At 37.2% G+C, this 20,870-nt stretch overlaps 1 protein-coding gene across 1 annotated transcript in view; it reads left to right on the forward strand.

The window, feature by feature from the left end:
- Positions 1–20,870, forward strand: part of PIAS1 (protein inhibitor of activated STAT 1) — a 124,556-nt gene that overhangs the window by 16,734 nt on the left and 86,952 nt on the right. The window contains exon 2 of the mRNA XM_082619356.1: positions 9,937–10,381. Coding sequence (XP_082475482.1) covers positions 9,937–10,381 — 445 coding nt within the window. The remainder of the gene's footprint in view (positions 1–9,936; positions 10,382–20,870) is intronic.

A 20,870-nucleotide genomic window follows, 5' to 3' on the forward strand; every position in this document is an offset into this window, starting at 1 on the left:
GCCAGTGCAGGGGACACGGGTTCGATCCCTGGTCTGGGAGGATTCCACATGCCGTGGAGCAACTAAGCCCGTGCGCCACAACTACTGAGCCCGTGCACCTAGAGCCCGTGCTGCGCAACGAGAGGCCGCCATGGTGAGAGGCCCGCACACCGCAATGAAGAGTAGCCCCCGCTCTCCGCAACTAGAGAAAAAAACAAAACCCCGTGTGCAGCAATGAAGACCCAACGCAGCCAAAAATAAAAAATTTAAAGAACAAAAATTAAAAAAAAGAAAAACATCATTTCATGGACTTTTTTGGTGGTCCGGTGGTTAAGACTCTGTGCTTCCACTGCAGAGGGTCTGGGTTCGATCCCTGGTCAGGGGAGTTCCGTATGGCACGTGGTGCAGCAAAAAAAAAAAAAAAAAAAAAAAAACTCATTTCAAATTCCCTAATAATGTCTGTAATTGTTAGTACTCGGCAGCATTGTGTGGACTTTGGCATCTGACTTTTGAGTCTGAGCTCTGCTATTTACTAGCTCTAACTTTGATTGAATAGGTTACACCTGTTACTCTGAAATAGTTCTCTTGATACTTTCCCTCTAAGGTTTTTACTTGGGACCCAGACTGAAGGCTGTGATTTAAAGATTTTGTAGAGTTACAGAATGCATTTTTTCTCACTTTTTGTTCTGTTAATATTTATCTATTCTTCCTTTTACACTTCTTAACTTTCTCTCAGATAAAGTATAATGTATCTTTCATTGCATCTTGTCTGAGACTTAAATTAGATGATATCTCCTGTTGTAAATGCAACATGTTGTTTGGTTTTGGCTGGAGGAGTTTGTGAAAAAATATTCATTCTTTTATAATTTGATAGACTTCAAATTTCTTAAAGCTTTATTTATTTTATTTTATTTTTTAATACATTTATTTATATATTTAAAAAATTTTCGCTATGTTGGGTCTTCGTTGCTGCGCGCAGGCTTTCTGTAGTTGCGGCGAGTGGGGGCTACACTTCGTTGTGCGTGGGCTTCTCATTGCGGTGGCTTCTCTTGTTGAGGAGCACGGGCTCTAGATGCGTGGGCTTCAGTAGTTGTGGCTCGTGGGCTCTAGAGCGCAGGCTCAGTAGTTGTGGTACACGGACTTAGTTGCTCCATGGCATGTGGGATCTTCCTGGACCAGGGCTCGAACCCATGTGCCCTGCACTGGCAGGTGGATTCTTAACCGCTGTGCCAGCAGGGAAGTCCATAAAGCTTTACTATTTTAAAATTTTAGATTTTATTTGAAAAGTGAACGATTGTTCTCATGATCATGTATAGCACTGCTTTTTAAAAGGCACCTCATCTAGATTATTGAATGTTCTTGCAGATTTTCTTTGCAGTATTTCTTGGTCCTGTCTCCTCTATTTCCACTGTCACAGTTTCTTCTTACATGTAGATAAATAATTCTTGCTTGTTGCCATCTCTTTTAGCTAGAAGTCTTATTTCTTAGTCTTGTTTCATCCATCCTATAGGCGGCTACTTGAATAACCTTAAACTATTTTTATAACGTTTACTGTCCCCAAATAAGCATTTATTCTGCTGCTTGTTCACTCTGTAGAGTCTAATTTCTCTCACTGTCATTTAGTGCCCCCATCCCAGTGTAACACATACTCTGTCTTGGCTAAGATTTGTGATAAGACACTTGTATTGGTTAGTGGTTATAAATTTGAGCTCTGGAGTCAGGTCAGGTTTGAGCCCTGTCTCCATCACTTATTTACTTATTTACTATTTAGCATCAGTTCTCTTATCCATACGATGGGAATAATATTGGTCTGTCTCTTGGGTCCATGTGAGGGTTAAGTAAGATACTCATGCTACTATAATTAATACGTAATTGGCATATTATAAACATTTAATACATATTAGGTTTATCATTATTTTTACTGTATCAACTCATGTATGACACACATATATATATATTTTAAAATAAATTTATTTTTTTGGCTGTGTTGGGTTTTCATTTCTGTGAGAGGGCTTTCTCTAGTTGCGGTGAGCGGGTGCCACTCTTCATCGCGGTGCATGGGCCTCTCACTGTCGCAGCCTCTCTTGTTGCAGAGCGCAGGCTCAGTAGCTGTGGCTCACGGGCCCAGTTGCTCCGCAGCATGTGGGATCTTCTCAGACCAGGGCTCGAACCCGTGTCCCCTGCATTGGCAGGCAGATTCTCAACCACTGCCCCACCAGGGAAGCCCGACACTTATATTTTTGATTGAGCACATTGCTCACTGAGAGATTTCACTGACCATACAGATTGTTTGTATTTCCTTAACCTGTGGAAGAGTAGAACGAAAAGAAAGATTTCACTTAATAGTTACAGCATTACAGAATTTTGAAATTGAGGAATCTTTGAGAAGCTCTAGTCAATCTGTCATTTTTTAAAGAGAGAAAATAGACCCTGGAAGATTGTGATTCAGTAAATTAGTGGCTGAGTTAGTATTAGAATCCAAATTCTATATATACTAGTACTATATTATGTTGTATTTGTACCTAGCACATTTGAGAATTGAATTAATATGATTATGAGTCTCTGTCTCTGAAGAATAGCTTATCTCTATATGTTCATTGTTTGTTCCTATATTCCCTTTCTACAACTCATTTACAGCTCATTCATGGATCCAAAAAGCATTTATTGAACATCTGTGTGCAGAGCAGCTTTTTACTTAAAGTTATATTTGTCCTACCTCTGCATAAGGAGTTTGGCAATGTGTTAGAATTTTAAACTCTTTTTAAACTCTTTTTAAATTAAGCTAAACTTTTTTTATTGTAAAAAATATTTAATCTAAATTTTAAACTGTTTTGATTTGGGTTTGTTATTTTTAGTATTCAAGTTATCATCTAGAAGGAGCTTTTGAAGGACATATCCATGGGTTTCATGAAATGTGGTAGTACATAAATGGGGATAATATTTAAACTATCTATCAAAAATCAAAGCCATGGTATGCCATTTCAACAGAGTGTTAGGTTTATACTTTGCTTGAAGGAGAATGGAATCTTCATGTTTTGTCATTATGTGGGAGCTAAATGCATCCCATGTGATGGAAGGTACCAGAAGGGGAGAAAGATCATCAGCTAGAGGAGTAGGCACTACACGTCATTTTTCAGTCATCTTATATTGAGAAATAAATAACAGATGAAAAATCAGGTGGAACAAGATTATGGAGAAGTGTGTAACCAGTGTGACTTGCTGCTTTAGTAGAAACTGTCTAACTAGGTTTTCTGGTTGGACTGGACATTGTTGACAAATTGCTAATCTAACAGCTGTTTATTAACTATTTCAAGTGGAGAGGATTAGAAATGATCCTAAAGTCAGTTCCATTGAATGAAGAATCTGACTTTGAAAATAATGAATAAAATATTTTTATAATACTGTACAATCTTTATGCAGTTAGAGTATTTTTGATGATTGCTTTTGTGGGTAGAAAGTAAAAGTATAAATGAAATATTATGACATTGTTAAATGCCTATTTTGACTGTCTTTAGAATTCATTTTGGTTTACAGTTGTTTACAAATTGATACCAGATAAAGATTCATAATATAGAGTCTGCTTTATGATTCATCCTCTAAAATACTGCAGTGGGATGTGTGAATGAGAGTAATTAGGTGGTTCAACAGGAAGTACCTAATTCTTATTCACAATTTAGGTATGACCTTTAATAACGTAGTGTCATAGCTAATGAGACAGTAACATTGGCACTTTTTTTTTTTTTTGCGGTACGCGGGCCTCTCACCGCTGTGGCCTCCCCCATTGCGGAGCACAGGCTCCGGACACGCAGGCTCAGCGGCCATGGCTTACGGGCCCAGCTGCTCCACGGCACGTGGGATCTTCCCAGACCGGGGCACGAACCCGTGTCCGCTGCATCAGCAGGTGGACTCTCAACCACTGCGCCACCAGGGAAGCCCTGGCACTTTTTATTTAATCTCAAAAAGCTCTCTGTCTACAGTACTTGTTGATATTGCTTGACTGTTGTATTTCTTTTTCTCAGAATATGGTCCCTGCCTCTGTAGTTGGAATGGTGTTCTTATACAGGCACACACACATAACTGTGCGCGCGCGTGTGTGTGTGTGTGTGTGTAAAATGTTACATATCTGAGAAGGAGATTAAGTTGAAATGTGTTCTGATAGAATGGTGAGGACCTTCCCCTACTCCCTCCCCATTCCCCTACTCTGCCCTGAGAACACTGGAAGCCAACCTTATACTGCCAAAGCAAGAGGTTGGAGGATTCCTCTGTGTCAAAAATGATCAGATAAAAGGAAAAAATGGAATCCTCATGATAGCCAAGTTCTTGCCTTATCATCCTAGAGTGCAGTACTCCGGTCTGCTCACTCACACAGTTCATCTGATCATCTTTTTCGTGTCTTACTCTTAGATATAAATGTACAGCCAAAGGTTCCCTCTTACTTGAGGAAAATGTCAAGCATGAAAGGCAGAGACCAGAGGAAATAGCAAGAAAGAACTCAGATTACAGAGACAGTGCAGGCAGGTGAAGAAAACAACGACGTCAAACACCCTATTTATTTATACTCTCAAGAGAAAAGAAGATGCTGTAGTAAAAAATAAAATAAATTTTTTAAAAAAGAGAGAAGATACTACATTCATGTAACATAAGAACAAGATGTAGAGGGGAAAAAAAGAGAAAGAAAAATGCAGCAAACAGAAAAGGGCTCATGGGAATTGAAATTTTAATAGAAGAGTTAGAAGATGAAGTTGAGGAAATCTCCCAGAATATAGAGCTAAAGACAAGAGATGTAAATGCAAGAGGAAAAAGAAAACAGAGCAAAAAAGAATTAAACAGTCTATCAAGGCCAGTATCTAAATAATAGGCATACAAGAAAGAGAACAGAAACAAGTCAAAGGAATACTACTGCAAGAATACTTCCCAGGGACTTCCCTGGTGGCACAGTGGTTAAGAATCCACCTGCCAATGCAGGGGACACGGGTTCGATCCCTCGTCCGGGAAGATCCCACATGCCACAGAGCAGCTAAGCCCATGTGCCGCACTACTGAGCCTGTGCTCTAGAGCCCGCGATCCACAACTATGAGCCCGTGTGCCACAACTACTGAAGCCCACGCGCCTAGAGCCCGTGCTCCACAACAAGAGAAGCCACAGCAGTGAGAAGCCCACACATCACAACGAAGAGTAGCCCCTGCTTGCCGCAACTAGAGAAAGCCCGCATGCGGCAGCGAAGACCCAACACAGCCAAAAATAAATTTATTTTAAAAAGAAAACTTCCCAGAACTGAAGGACATACATCTATAAATGTAAAAGACTTAGCAATTATCAGTTCATACAATTTAAAAAAAAAAACCTCCTGCAAGATACAATATTGTAAAATTTCAGAACACATAAAGAGAAGCATCTGGAAGCTTCCTGAGGAGGATATATAGGTGACTGTGAAAGACTGCGGATCAGAATGGTGCCAGGCTTCTTAAGAGAAGATGATGAGGAAAGGCCTTTAAAATTCTGATGGAACATACTTTCCTGTCTGGAATTCTATACTGAGCCAAACTCAGTTACTAAGTATGAGTAAATGAAGATATTTTTAGACAATGCAAGGGATTTTTTAAAAAGTGTACTTCCCATGCCCCCTTCTCAGGAAGCTACTGGAGGAAATACCCCACTAAAAAGAGAAAATCAAGATAGGAAGAAGTGAGATCAAGGAAACAGGGGGTCCAACACGAAGAGTGATAAGGGAATTCCCAGGATAAGTTAAAGGGAAATTCCATGACCATAGTTTTGTACCAGGCCTAGAGAGCAAGCAGTCTAAATTGGAACTTGATGGAGGATTGTATGAAGTATATTTTTAAGAAAGAAATTAAAGGACTTCCCTGGTGGCGCAGTGGTTAGGACAATGCAGGGTACATGGGTTCGATCCCTGTTCCGGGAAGATCTCACATGCCGCAGAGCAACTAAGCCCATGTGCCACAACTACTGAGCCTGTGCTCTAGAGCCCGCGAGCCACAACTACTGAGCCCGTGTGCCACAACTACTGAAGCCCATGCGCCTAGAGCCCATGCTCTGCAGCAAGAAAAGCCACCGCAATAAGAAGTCCGCACGCCACAACCAAGAGTAGCCCCTGCTCGCCGCAACCAGAGAAAGGCCATGCGCAGCAATGAAGACCCAACGCAGCCAAAAATAAAATTCAAAAAAAAAAAGAAATTAAAACAGAGATTTACCTGATATATTTGAATACGTTGAGAGGAAAGTTAACACTAGCAATTTAAAGATTAATTAACCGTAGTTACACAGAAAATTTTGCAAATGCAGAAATGGTGCAGTTATTAACTAGAAGGAAAACAAGGTCATACAAAAAAAGAAACAGTAATCATGATGTACTTTTGGCTCATCTGTGAATATTATTTACAGCCATAGTAATATTATAAACTAACAATTGAGTCAACCAAAAATGATGATGCAAAGTTGTAACAGATCTAAATCATTACCTTTTAATAGGAAGTCAATTTTTTTCCTAAAGGGAAAATATTTTAAATAACTAATAGACCTACTATATAGTAGAAATAGTGAAAAAAACGCCTGAAGAAATAGCTAAAAAGACTTGAAGGTAGTTGCCTTAGGGATGTGAAAAATGGGGACAGGGCAAGTGACATCTGTTTTTCTTGTAAAACTGTTCGACTTTTAAAACGGTGTGCAGGTCTTTCTGATTAAAAAGATTCATTTAAAAAAGTTGACCCTCACAGAATGCTTTCTGTACAGAATATACACATTTCTCAGGCATTCTATCATTTGGGGATGTAGAGTCAGCAGAATGCTATCCAAGGAGGCAATGATTTCTAGTAATAGCAGTGGTTGATGTTATCCTTAGTTATAAATATTCATTTTGTTGTAGTGCTAACAAATGGAGATTTTAAACACATGAAAGATTAAGATACATTGCATTTCAACATTTCACATTTAAGTGTTTAGTTTTCCTCTATGTTGTCAACACTTTACATTGTGAATTGACTGCTCCATGCGTCTTTGAAGCTTTTTGGTTGAGAGATACTTCAGATGGTTGCATTTCCTGCTCTCTTTTATTTGGTGTTTTAAATAGTGCATGCTTATTACAGTCCTTAAGATTATGCAGCAGCTGCTCCAATAATAGCAATACACAGCACCTCATCTTTCACTGTACCTGATTACAAGGTGCAATGGTTAATTTGAATCCAGATGTTTTCTTTTATCTTAACCACCAATTTTTTTAAAAGCTAAAATGTTGAAGCTTGAAGTTAAGATTGAATATTAAATAAATTGATCCTTTAGAAGTTTTTCTCTTTGCTAATTAAAAGGCATGTGGTTTGTTTTCGCTAAAAGACACTAACAGTGTAAAGGTACAACATTTGGAGTAGAACTAGTTTTGTAACATTCAACAAATTTCTTAACCTTCCTAGGCCTCAGTTTTCCCATCTGTAAATTGAGGACAATACTTACCTTATAATTGTGATGATTAATTATGCATCCTGTGAAAATGAAAACAAAAATTATGCCTATGTCATTAACTTTTTTCTTTTGATCATCAAGCAAGTGATTTTATTTTATGCGAGTTGTCAATGTATTCTTCCATAGAAATAGAACAATAATACATCTGTGCTGCATTTAAACCCTTATACACATAGAGTTAGGACAAAAGCTGTCATAAGTTTATGGTAACCGCTGAGTTTCGGTTTTTGTGTTTGACTTAAGAGAATGGAGCTGAATTGAAATGGAAAGACATTCTTCTCTTTCTAAAAATTTATTGTGTTTTCTCTGTAAAACAAAATACATTTGACCAATGCCAACTTAAGTTTAGTTTTAACCTATAATCTTTGAAGCATAATTCATGTGATTTCTCTAAGAGCAGAAGCTTACATTAATACAGTGCTTTTCTGTTGAAATCTTTGTTGCTTTTAAAATAAGTAAAAAAAAAATCTTTAAAACTATTTTGTACTCTTAGGACAGTTTGGATAGTAGGGAGAAATGGATATCCTGGCATTAGATTCTCATAGGAGCACGAACCCTGCTGTGAACTGCGCATGTGAGGGATCTAGGTCACGTGCTCCTTATGAGAAGCTAATGCCCGATGATCTGAGGTGGAGCTGAGGCGGTGAGGCTAGTGCTGGGGAGCGGCTGCAGATACAGATTATCATGAGCAGATAGGTTTGACTCCACAGAGACCATAATAAATCAGTGCACTTGAATCATCCAGAAACCATCATCCCCCCCTCCCTGGTCCATGGAAAAATTGTCTTCCACGAAACAAGTCCCTGGTGTCAAAAAGGTTGGGGACTGTTGCCATAGAGGACCTCAGTCGGGTCATGGAATCATTTGTAAAAAAAAGAAAATTATAATACAGCAAGATAAGTGCTAAAATAAAGGTATGAAAAATGGCCAGTAAGAGTAGTGAAAAGAGAGTCATTTAGTTCTGCCAGGCCTAAAGGGCAAGGCTGACAAAATCTGGGCTTTGAGGAAACAAAGCATTCTCCAGGCCAGGGAAGGTAGGGGAAGGGCTCATATTTCTTTGATTAACCCGCTATATTGCATATAAAGCTCTTTATACACTTGTTTTTCTCACTATTTTTATTTTTCTTAATTGTTTTGTAAACTGCAAATAACTTCTAGATGATTGGCTTGAGATGGATGTTATCCCAGGGAGTGGTGGTAAATTAGGGAAGGCAGCTTAGCTTTTGTGGTATTTGGGATGAGGTGAGGGGATAAAATAGTTGTGCAAATAGAGAGTAAATGGTAACCTTACATGTGTCTTTCATCCTGACACCTCCCTGTCAGTGGTGGTAAAGTCAGGATTCTTCTGTTAATAGCTGTATGATCTTGTCTTCCCTTTGGAATTCATTTTCCTCAACTTTAAAATGGGAGAAGTGGTGTGGGTATTTCCTGTTGGTAGTCTCTTAGTAGTTGGGGAGAAAGGAGAAATAAGTTTGGGAACACAGTTAAAGTTAAATAGATTTCTTTACTTCAGCCTTACGCATTATGGCATGTGGATTGAATTCCTGGACTTTTTTGCCGCGTGGCTTGTGGGATCTCAGTTCCCTGATGAGGGATCGAGCCCAGGCCCTTGGCAGTGAAAGCACAGAGTCCGAACCATTGGACTGCCAGGAAATTCCCAATTCCTGGACTTTTTAGCCTGGCTTTGCCAATAGAGTGTCAATAATATGTTTCCAGTGTCATCCTTTTCCTAATGGTTTAGTGGAAAGATCATGCATGGGCTTTAGAATTACACATAACTAGGTTTGAATCCTCATTGATACTTAGTAGCTATGTGGCCTTAGGTAAGTTGTTTAACCTTTCCTAACTAGTTTCTTCACATGTAAAGCAGGAAGGGTAACACCTTGTGGAGTTGTAAAGATTTAATGACAACCCATATGAAAATATCAAATGTATCTGGTATATAATAGGTCAAAAAAGGTATAGTTTAAGCCCTATAAATCCAAATCCCAAAGTCAGTATAGGATGTAATATGATGTTATTTGTATCCTGCCTACATCTGGTGCTTGAAGTGGACTGTTTATATGTTTCACATGTACTTATATAATTTTCCCCTAAGAAAACAAATGTTCTTGAGGGCTCATTATCTTTTCCCGTCCACATAACACTCGGTACTCTCCTGGAGACTTAGTAAGTGCTTGATAAATACCTGAAAATTTCATTATAACAATGGAATAAGGTGAGATGTGGTTCTACCTGGTGTATACTTATTTTACATCTTTCATAACCCTAGGTAGAAGTTAGTGAGTTTATGAATATTAATTTTAAATTTCTTTGGTTATATCAAATGATTAGATTTTAAGTTTGAAATAACTGGAATTGACTCTAAATGAACTGACCTTTGTAAACAAACCATAAGGATAAAGTGTTATAATAAAGTATCATTTAATGTTGTAAATTATATCATTGGAATACTAATGTTTTACATTTTGTTTTGTCTCTAAGCAAATGGTTATGAGCCTTAGAGTTTCTGAACTCCAAGTACTGTTGGGCTACGCTGGGAGAAACAAGCACGGACGCAAACACGAACTTCTCACAAAAGCCCTGCATTTGCTAAAGGCTGGCTGCAGTCCTGCTGTACAAATGAAAATTAAAGAACTCTATAGGCGGAGGTTCCCCCAGAAAATCATGACGCCTGCGGACTTGTCCATCCCCAACGTACATTCAAGTCCTATGCCAGCAACTTTGTCTCCATCTACCATTCCACAACTCACTTATGATGGTCACCCTGCATCATCACCGTTACTCCCTGTTTCTCTTCTGGGACCTAAACATGAACTGGAACTCCCACATCTTACATCAGCTCTTCACCCAGTCCATCCGGATATAAAACTTCAAAAATTACCATTTTACGATTTACTGGATGAACTGATAAAACCCACCAGTCTAGGTAAGATTATTCTGTAATGATTATTTGGTTACTTTTGGAGGATACATTTTCATTTTTGAGTTTGAATTTGACCCAGATTATTATTCATAATAAAATTTATATTTGGTGGTAGGACCCAGATGGTAAAAAGGATCTTTCAATTTTAGACAAAATCAAATATATAAAAGCTGTCTTTTAGACAGAAAAAAAGCATATTCAAGTCTTCCATGATGGTTTCTGACACAGTAAATGTTAAAAACTTTCCAAGAATATAAACGTTTTTAAAGTGTAATATTTTAGATTGTCGATTACTATTTTATAATAATCCTTACAAAATTAAAACCCCGTAATTACTATCAGTCTCTGAATTCAGTTTTTAATTTTCAAGGGTTGATTACATCTAAAATAAATGACTATTTTTGATTATTTAAATGAGTAAATGGTTTAAATTTTTATAAAAGGAGAGTTGAGCTTTGATGTGTAGTATTTTAATTTTAGTTGACTTTTTCAAGTGGATATGTGTACCTTGCAGATGCACACATGATTATGGTTATATAATACTAATAAACACTGGAAATTTCATGTACTATGTTTTCCCATCATTTGATAAGTGCCTAGCCTATTAATAGAATTTGATGTATTAGTCAACTTGAAATTTTAATTACTATAATGCTACCTTACTTTATTTAAGGTGGAAGAAAATTGACCCTGTTGGGATCTCTGCTGCCTTTGGTGTAATATATTTAAAATATCAGACTTCCAGATGCTGGTTTGTTGTTATAAATCAGTGGTTGGCAAACTATCGCTGGCAAGGGAAATCAGCCTGCAGCCTGTTTTGGTGGATCTGAGCTAAGATTTATTATTTTTTTTTAATATTCCTAGAGAGTTGTAAAATAAAACAAAAACAGAGAAGAATATGCAACAGAGACCATGTATGTCTGCAAAACCTAAAATATTTACTGTCTGGCTTTTACAGAAAAAGTTTGCCAACCCCTGTTACAAATCAGTAAACATTTCAGTTTGGGGGATTGGTGAGTGTTGAATTTTGAGAACATTTACAGAAATTCTTTGAACTGGGAAATGTTTGTTTTAAATTATTTTTAGCAGAATAACTGAATAAATTAAGATTATAGGAGTCATTTTCAAATAACATGAATTTTTTCACATGAGTTTATTTTTTAAATAGCCATTAATAAGAAAACAACACTTGCTGAGAACCTACTGTAAGCTTTTAAAACTTATACATGTAGGGCTTCCCTGGTGGCGCAGTGGTTGAGAGTCCGCCTGCCGATGCAGGGGACACGGCTTCGTGCCCCGGTCCGGGAGGATCCCACATGCCGCAGAGCGGCTGGGCCCGTGAGCCATGGCCGCTGAGCCTGCGCGTCCGGAGCCTGTGCTCCGCTAACGGGAGAGGCCACAACAGTGAGAGGCCCGCGTACCGCAAAAAACAAAACAAAACAAAACAAAAACTTATACATGCTCATTATAAAAAATGAAAGTGCCAAAGTCCCTTCTTGTTAGTACAGTATATATGCATATATAAGCAAGTTATGTTTCTTGTTTTTTAAGAAGGAATCATATTGTATCAATACATAGTGTTCTGTGACTTGCCCCTACCCCCTTTTTTGCCTTACTAATATATTATAGACATTTCTCCTTGTCTGTCTGTCCCATTTTTAATTGAAGGCTATATGTACACACACGTATATATAGTGTCTATGTGTACATGTGTGAGCATGTGTGTGTATATATATATATGAGCTCATTTCTTATTAAAGACTGTGTATTATTTTATGTTCTAAATAAGTCCTCTATTAAAAGATGTATTTTCTAGTTTTTCACTGCCAAAAACATGCTATAGTGAACATCATCTGAAATTTGAAAGGAAAAGAATGTTAGTGGCTTTTATTTGATTTGATTCCCAGCTCTCAAATTTTCTTTGGGTCTTAATAATTAACATATCTTCTTGTTTTCAGTTTCACTAATATAAATTTCAAGTACCAGTGTGAATAGGTGATGTTTACATACGTATCTAAATTTTGTTATGAAAAGTAGAAATGCAAACAGGACGTACATTCTGATTATATTGGATAATATTTTAAATATTAATAAATAAAAATTGAGCATTTTAAATTATTTTTGTTTTACTGAGGTACTTTGCTTAAATATGTATGTTATGTGTTCATTTCTAATTGTCTACACTGTCTTTTTATGCCTTTGCAGTTTAACTTAATATATCATAATTTATATCTTATTGTTTTAATACTTCAGGGTACTTTATCCTTATGAACTTTTTAGTGTGTAATAATAGTGGGCAAACATCTGGTTTTTCCCTAAAAAGGTATGAGAGGCAGGTAGTTCATAAGAAATTGTGTTGTTAAAGCTGCAGATAGGGCTTCCCAGGTGGCGCAGTGGTTGAGAGTCCACCTGCCGATGCAGGGGAAGCGGGTTCGTGCCCCGGTCTGGGAGGATCCCACATGCCGCGGAGCAGCTAAGCCCGTGAGCCATGGCCACTGAGCCTGTGCGTCCGGAGCCTGTGCTCCGCAACGGGAGAGGCCACAACAGTGAGAGGCCCGCATACTGCAAAAAAAAAAAAAAAAAGAAGCTGCAGATAGTTTTTGCTTTCTTTTTATAGTATTTTCTCCCTAATGACTGTTTTTAAAGAATAGTCAATAAATTTAAAATAATTTTTCTGTCTTTACTCTTCATCTGAAAATTTATAGAATGCTTCAATGGGGTATTTTTGTGTAGCAGTTTAAGAACAATGTCATAAAGTTTTGCCCATTCTTGATAACCATTAAGTAAACCCTTGCATTTACAAAATTGACTGGTTGAAGTACTAAAATATTTCCCATAAGATTTATTTAATTGGTCTTTCTTTGTATTGTCAAGCCTCATTATTTGCACATGCTAGTGGATGAATGCCTGCTATCTCAGTAAATCCAAAATCACTACTCACAACAGTTTCACAGCCATTTATAGACATGCACAGAGCTGCAAAGAATTTGAGTTGGCTCATGTGTGCTTTCCCACCTGTGGTTGAACTAGGTGGTTCTTGCTTTCATGTTTTCTGCTGTCATATTGTAAACAAATGTCCTCTTTGCACTCTACTTAATGCCACAGTTTTTGCATTTCTTTGCTTTTTGTTGGTGATTGGATTGTTTAAAATGGCCCCCAAGCATAGTGCTGAAGTTTTATCTAGTGTTCCTGTATGCACAAAGGCTATGATGTGCATTATGGAGAAAATACATGTATTAGATCAGTTTGCTTCAGGCTTGAGTTACAGTGCTGTTGGCAATGAGCTTAGTGTGAATGAATCATCAATATATATCAAATAAGGTGTCTTTAAACAGAAGCACACATAAAACAAGGTTAGGTACTGATCAGTTGATGAAAATGTTGTGCTCAGAGGCTTGCAGGAACCTAACCCTGTATTTCTCCTAGGAGCAGTGGTTCAGTATTCACTAACTCATTGTTTGTGGCAATTTTATAGAACACCAGTTTTCATGAATAAATCCATTGTTTGTGATATAAACACAAAATGAATAGGTGGTATGGAATTGCTTGGTGGTATGTAAATAGATTTCTAATTTCTCATTGTTATCATAGAACTAAAATAAAAGCAAACATTTTGGTTATGCATAAAAAGATCACCAGAAAGTAATTTGTGGAAGTTTATTGATTCAGTAACTATTCAGGGGATGGAAATACTCAGAGAATTTGAAAAAAGATTCTGAGTAATCTGCAAGAGTTTAGGATGAACATATTTTAAGGCCCTGTTAAGTAAAAAAAAAAAAAAAAAAAAAAGAAAGAAAGAAAAAAGGAATCTATAAGATTTTTAACATTGTTAAAAGACTATCTCTGTACTTCATTAAATGAAATGACTACTTCATCATGGAATTCAGTTTTCTAAGGGATTACTTTCGCCAGTAGATTGTTTGTTTTAAGTTTCGGAAAACAATATTCTCTGAAAAATTAAATGGCTTTCAGCATTCTCTTTCTTAGTATACATATTGAATACATTTAAAATCATTACAAGCTCTTAAGAGTTTAGTTTTGACCTGTACTTAGCTAGTTCATCACACTTAATCACTTGAGTCCAGAATGTGATGGTTAAATTTAATTTTTCATTTTCTCCCCTTCCATTTTATCTGTAAGCACTAGATTTAAACAGAGTTTAAGGTGTTCTAGTGTAAGCTGAATGTTTGTATGTGTTTCATGTTTCTAACTAAAATCAAAACAATAATTTTGGTATTCCCCCATTTTATTAGATAATTCTTATCCATTTTTATAATCATCTTGTTATTATTTCTTTAACAATAAGTAATTTTAAGGTCTTTATTCATTTTGGAACACATATTAAAGAGAATTCTTTTTATTAATTGGGAGATGAAGTAAAGGTGGTTGTAAAGTAAAATGCTTGATTTACTGTGTATTTTTGTCTGTCAGTATTAAAATCCCGTTTCAAATGCTTTTAAAAACCTTTTCCATTAATCTTTCTAAGATTCCCCCCTTATATCTGTCTGTTCTTTCCCCCATCCAAATCAATTTCACTTTCCTGCATGCTCTTAATAACATTTTGTTGTTGTTAGTTCTTCAAAATCAGCTCTGCTGCGTTCATCTGTATATTCCCATAATATACAGAGCTATGAACCTCTTATGTGGTAACCACAGTAAACAATTATTAGCTCTCCAATTTATTTAAATACAATAAAGTCTGTTTTAATGTTTTTTGCAAAGTATTTGGATGCTACATACTGAAGAATCTGAAACACTGAGACATTTTAATTGGTGATATGGATGTCATTCTTCAGTTTGTCATGAAACAAGTCACTTATTTTTTTTTCTTTCTCTTTTTTTTAAGTCTTTTTTAAAATTAATTTTTATTGGAGTATAGTTGATTTAAAATGTTGTGTTAGTTTCTGCTGTACAGCAAAGTGAATCAGTTATACATATATCTGCTCTTTTTTAGATCCTTTTCCCATATAGGTCATTACAGAGTATTGAGTAGAGTTCCCTGTGCTATACAGTAGGTTCTTATCTATTTTATATATAGTAATGTATATATGTCAATCCCAGTCTCCCAATTTATCCCTCCCTCCCTCTTTTTTTAGGTCTTGGAAGGTGGTTTCTATTTAAGTTTTAATGTTTGTCAAACAATCTTTTCCATTAAACACCACAAATATCTCTTCTCTGAGTTACATATTTGATTTTCCTGAGTTCTGTTACAAGTAGTTATAATTTAATCTGATGTGGGACGGTGTATTGGTATTTCCTAGGGATGTCCAACATCCTAGGTGTATAGGGTTTATAGTTTCAGTATTTTAGAAAGCTAGGTCAGTCTGTTTCCTTTTTAAAGTAGAACTTTTATATATAGAAAATTATAATTATTTTAGGCTTGGGAAGATGTATGAATAATTTATAGAAAAGATTTGAATTAATATGTATATGTTTTATATATATGCACTTGGTTTTTTGCCTTAGGAAACAAGGCAGCAGATGCTTCAGCACTCCTAAATAGTTAAAACGATCCATCTTGTTTTGTGCAGTGTGGGTAAGGTTTCTGCTACATCTTAATAACATTGGTTACCAGTGTTTTCTGCCAAGGGCTCGACTGGCATTGGATTAGATTTCACAGTTTCCTTCTCTTCTCATTTTTTATAATTGAGTTTGCCTTCCTCCACATGCCTAATAGCCAGTGCCTAAAGATCAGGTGATGCAAATTCAAGGACACAGACTCTGATAAGTATTGCGAAGGGCATTCAGAAGTTTTGTGATTTACTCTACTCTGCTTTTAGAAAATTTGCCTTCTAACAATTCAACACAAGCTGTGCTCTTCTGTGCTTGAATTTTAGGAAATCAAAAGCACTATTTTTTCTGTAGGCAGGTTTCTTCCCTGGGAACTTTTCTTCCTAATTTGGCAGCACTGGTTCCTTTTCTTTCCTTTTTTAAGAGATGTAGAGAGAATTTATTTATTTATTTTAAACTTTGGCTAATTTGACTAATTTATTGCTTGTGCATTTTAATTACATTTGTTGTTGTATACAACAGTATCACCATAAACTAGTGTCCATTAAGTATTATAAATTGCTATTTTATTTATCTTTATTTTTTAAATTTTTATTGAAATTAGTTGATTTACAATGTTGTGTTAGTTTCAGGTACATACTAAAGTGATTCAGTTATACACACATATATATAAATATATATATTCTTTTTTTACATTTTCTTCAATTATATGTTATTACAAGATACTGAGTATAGTTCCCTGCGCTATACAGTACGTCCTTGTTAGTTATCTATTTTATGTATAGTAGTGTGTATATTTTAATCCCAGACTCCTAATTTATCCCTCTCCCCTCCTCCCCTTGGCAACCATTAGTTTGTTTCCTATGTTTGAGAGTCCATTTCTGTTTTGTAGATAAGTTCATTTGTATCCTTTTTTTTAGATTCCTCATATAAGTGATATCATATGATATTTGTCTTCCTCTGTCTGGCTTACTTCACTTACTATGGTCATCTCTAGGTCCATCCATGTTGTTGCAAATGGCATTATTTCATTCTTTTTTATGGCTGAGTAATATTCCATTGTGTATATTTACCACATCTTCTTTATCCATTCGTCTCTTGATGGTTAGGTTGCTAGCCATTCTTGGCTATTGTAAACAGTGCTGCAATGAACATTGGGGTGCATTTATCTTTTTGAATTATGGTTTTCTCCAGATATATGCCCAGGAGTGGGATTGCTGAATAATATGGTAGCTCTATTATTAGTTTTTTAAGGAACCTCCTTGCTGTTTTCCATAGCGGCTATATCAATTTACATTCCCACCAACAGTGAAGGAAGGTTCTTTTTTCTCCACACCCTCTCCAGCATTTATTATTTGTAGATTTTTTGATGATGGCCATTCTGACCAATGTGAGGTGATACCTCATTGTAGTTTTGATTTGCATTTCTCTAATAATTAGCGATATTGAGCATCTTTTCGTGTGCCTCTTGGCCATCTGTTTGTCTTTTTTGGAGAAATGTCTTTTTAGGTCTTCTGCCCATTTTTTGATTGGGTTGTTTGGGTTTCTTTTTTTGCTGTTGAGCTGTATGAGCTGTTTGTATATTTCGGAGATTAATCCCTTGTCAGCAAGGGATTATATTTGTTTGCAAATATTTGTTTGCAAATATTTTCTCCCATTCTGTAGATTGCCTTTTTTAAAAAAAATCATTTATTTTATTTTTGGCTGTGTTGGGTCTTCATTGCTGCATGCAGGGTTTCTCTAGTTGTGTTGAGCGGGGGCTACTCTTTGTTGCGGTGCACAGGCTTCTCAGTGGGATTGGCTTCTCTTGTTGCGGAGGACAGGCTCCAGGTGCACAGGCTTCAGTAGTTATGGCTCACGGGTTCTAGAGTGTAGGCTCAGTAGTTGTGGCGCATGGGCTTTGTTGCTCCGTGGCATGTGGGATCCCCCCGGACCAGGGCTTGAACCCATGTCCCCTGCATTGGCAGACAGATTCTCAACCACTGCGCCACCAGGGAAGCCTGTCTTTTTGTTTTGTTTATGGTTTCCTTTACTGTGCAAAAGCTGGTTAAGTTTGATTAGGTCCCATTTGTTTATTTTTGTTTTTATTTCCATTACTCTAGGAGACGGATCCAAAAAGATATTGTTGTAATTTATGTCAGAGTGTGTTCTGCCTATGTTCTCCTCTAGGAGTTTTATAGTATCAGGTCTTACATTTAGGTCTTTAATCCGTTTTGAGTTTATTTTTGTGTATGGTGTTAGAGAATGTTGTAATTTCATTCTTTTACATGTAGCTGTCCAGTGTTTCCAGTACCACTTATTGAAGAGACTGTCTTTTCTGCATTGTATATTCTTGCCTCCTTTGTTGTAGATTAATTGACTGTGTGTGTGGATTTATTTCTGGGCTTTCTGTTCTGTTCCATTGATCTGTATTTCTGTTTTTGTGCCAGTACCATACTGTTTTGATTACTGCAGCTTTGTAGTATAGTGTGACGTCAGGGAGCCTGATTCCTCCAGCTTCGTTTTTCTTTCTCAGGATGGCTTTTGCTATTCGGGGTCTTTTGTGTTTCCATACAAATTATAAAATTTTTTGTTCTAGTTATGTGAAAAATGCAATTGGTAATTTGATAGGAATTGCATTGAATCTGTAGATTACCTTGGGTAGTAATAGTCATTTTGACAGTATTGATTCTTCCAGTCCAAGAACATGGTATATCTTTCCATTTGTGTCATTTTCGATGTCTTTCATCAACATCTTATAGTTTTCTGAGTACAGGTCTTTTGCCTCCATAGGTAGGTTTATTACTAGGTATTTTATTCTTTTGATGCAATGGTAAATGGGATTGTTTCCTTAATTTCTCTTTCTGACCTTTCGTTGTTAGTGTATAGAAATGCAACAGGTTTCTGTGTATTGATTTTGTAGCCTGCAGCTTCACCAAATTCATTGATGAGCTCTAGTAGTTTTCTCGTAATGTCTTTAGGATTTTCTATGTATAGTATCATGTCATCTGCAAACAGTGACAGTTTTACTTCTTCTTTTCCACTTTGGATTCTTTTTATTTCTTTTTTTTCTTTGATTGCTGGGCTAGGACTTCCAAAATTATGTTGAATAAAAGTGGTGAGAGTGAACATCCTTGTCTTGTTCCTGATCTTAGAGGAAATGTTTTCAGCTTTTCCCCATTGAGTATGATGTTAGCTGTGGGTTTGTCGTATATGGCTTTTAGTATGTTGAGGTATGTTCCTTCTATGCCCAATTTCTGGAGTGTGTTTATCATAAATGGATGTTGAATTTTATCAAAAGCTTTTTCTGCATCTATTGAGATGATCATATGGTTTTTATTCTTCAGTTTGTTAATGTGGTGTATCACACTGATTGATTTGCAGATATTGAAAAATCCTTGCATCCCTGGGATAAATCCCACTTAATCATGGTGTATAATCCTTTTAATGTATTGCTGGATTCGGTTTGCTAGTATTTTGTTGAGGCCCTTTCCATCTGTGTCCATCAGTGATACTGGCCTGTAATTTTCTTTTTTTGTGGTATCTTTGTCTGATTTTGGTATCAGGGTGTTGGTGGCCTCATAGAATGAATTTGGAAGTGCTCCTTCCTCTGCAATTTTCTTTTGGAGAGCAGCGCTGATTTCTAACTTTCAAAACAAAATCTAAAATTTACTTCTCAATGTACATCCCGTTGTAGATAATCTGTCTTTTTATCTGGTGAGTTTACTTTAATATTTTTTTTTTTTGCGGTATGCGGGCCTCTCACCATTGTGGCCTCTCCTGTTGCGGAGCACAGGCTCCGGACGCACAGGCTCAGCGGCCATGGCTCACGGGCCCAGCTGCTCCGCGGCATGTGAGATCCTCCCGGACCGGGGCATGAACCCATGTCCCCTGCATTGGCAGGCAGACTCTCAACCATTGCGCCACCAGGGAAGCCCTAATTTAATATTTTTATTATCGTTTGTTTAAGTGACCCAGAAGCCTGAAGCCATCTATTATGTTTTTAATAAATGAATGTTTGTGTTCTTGATTGTTAGCTTGGGAACTAGAATGATGGACTTTGTTGTTGTTGGGAAGGAATCTTGATGATCAGAATCAGTAAAGAATCCTTGTGTATAATTGTAAATATGACATTAAAATTTTTAATTGTGAGATTAATGAGCCAGCCATTTAGGTTCAGAAGCAAGCAAGTATAGTTTTACAGAGAAATCCAACATATAAGACTTTATTGGGATGAAATTTAAAGATCAAACATGTAGAATATATAGTGCTTGAAATGTAGCATTTCAGAATTTGCCAATGAATCCTACAGCACTTTGGTCCAGTCTTCCCAGCACAAGTTGAGTTACCATACGAGCTGCAGACCAGCCAGCTGGAGGACTTGGTTGTGGTAATGGTGGTACAGGTAGGATGGTACAGCAAAGGGAGAACCCATTTTTGGCATTGTTTTTTTGCTTTTTTTTTTTTTTTTTTTAAATAAATTTATTAGGGCTTCCCTGGTGGCGCAGTGGTTGAGAGTCCACCTGCCGATGCAGGGGACACGGGTTCGTGCCCCAGTCTGGGAAGATCCCACATGCCGCGGAGTGGCTGGGCCCGTGAGCCATGGCTGCTGAGCCTGCGCGTCCAGAGCCTGTGCTCCTCAACGGGAGAGGCCACAACAGTGAGAGGCCCGTGTACCGCAAAAAAAAAAAAAATTATTTATTTTTGGCTGTTTTGGGTCTTCGTTTCTGTGCGAGGGCTTTCTCTAGTTGCGGTGAGTGGGGGCCACTCTTCATCGCGGTGCACGGGCCTCTCTTGTTGTGGAGCACAGGCTCTAGACGCGCAGGCTCAGTAGTTGTGGCTCACGGGCCTGGTTGCTCCACGACATGTGGGATCTTCCCAGACCAGGGCTCGAACCCATGTCCCTTGCACTGGCAGGCAGATTCTCAACCACTGCACCACCAGGGAAGCCCCTTCTTTGCTTTCTTTAAAACAGAAGTTTTGTTGTTAGATATCTGGGTGA

Source organism: Mesoplodon mirus, assembly GCF_964341445.2.
Source record: "Mesoplodon mirus genome assembly, chromosome: 4".
NCBI classification, from domain to species: domain Eukaryota; kingdom Metazoa; phylum Chordata; class Mammalia; order Artiodactyla; family Ziphiidae; genus Mesoplodon; species Mesoplodon mirus.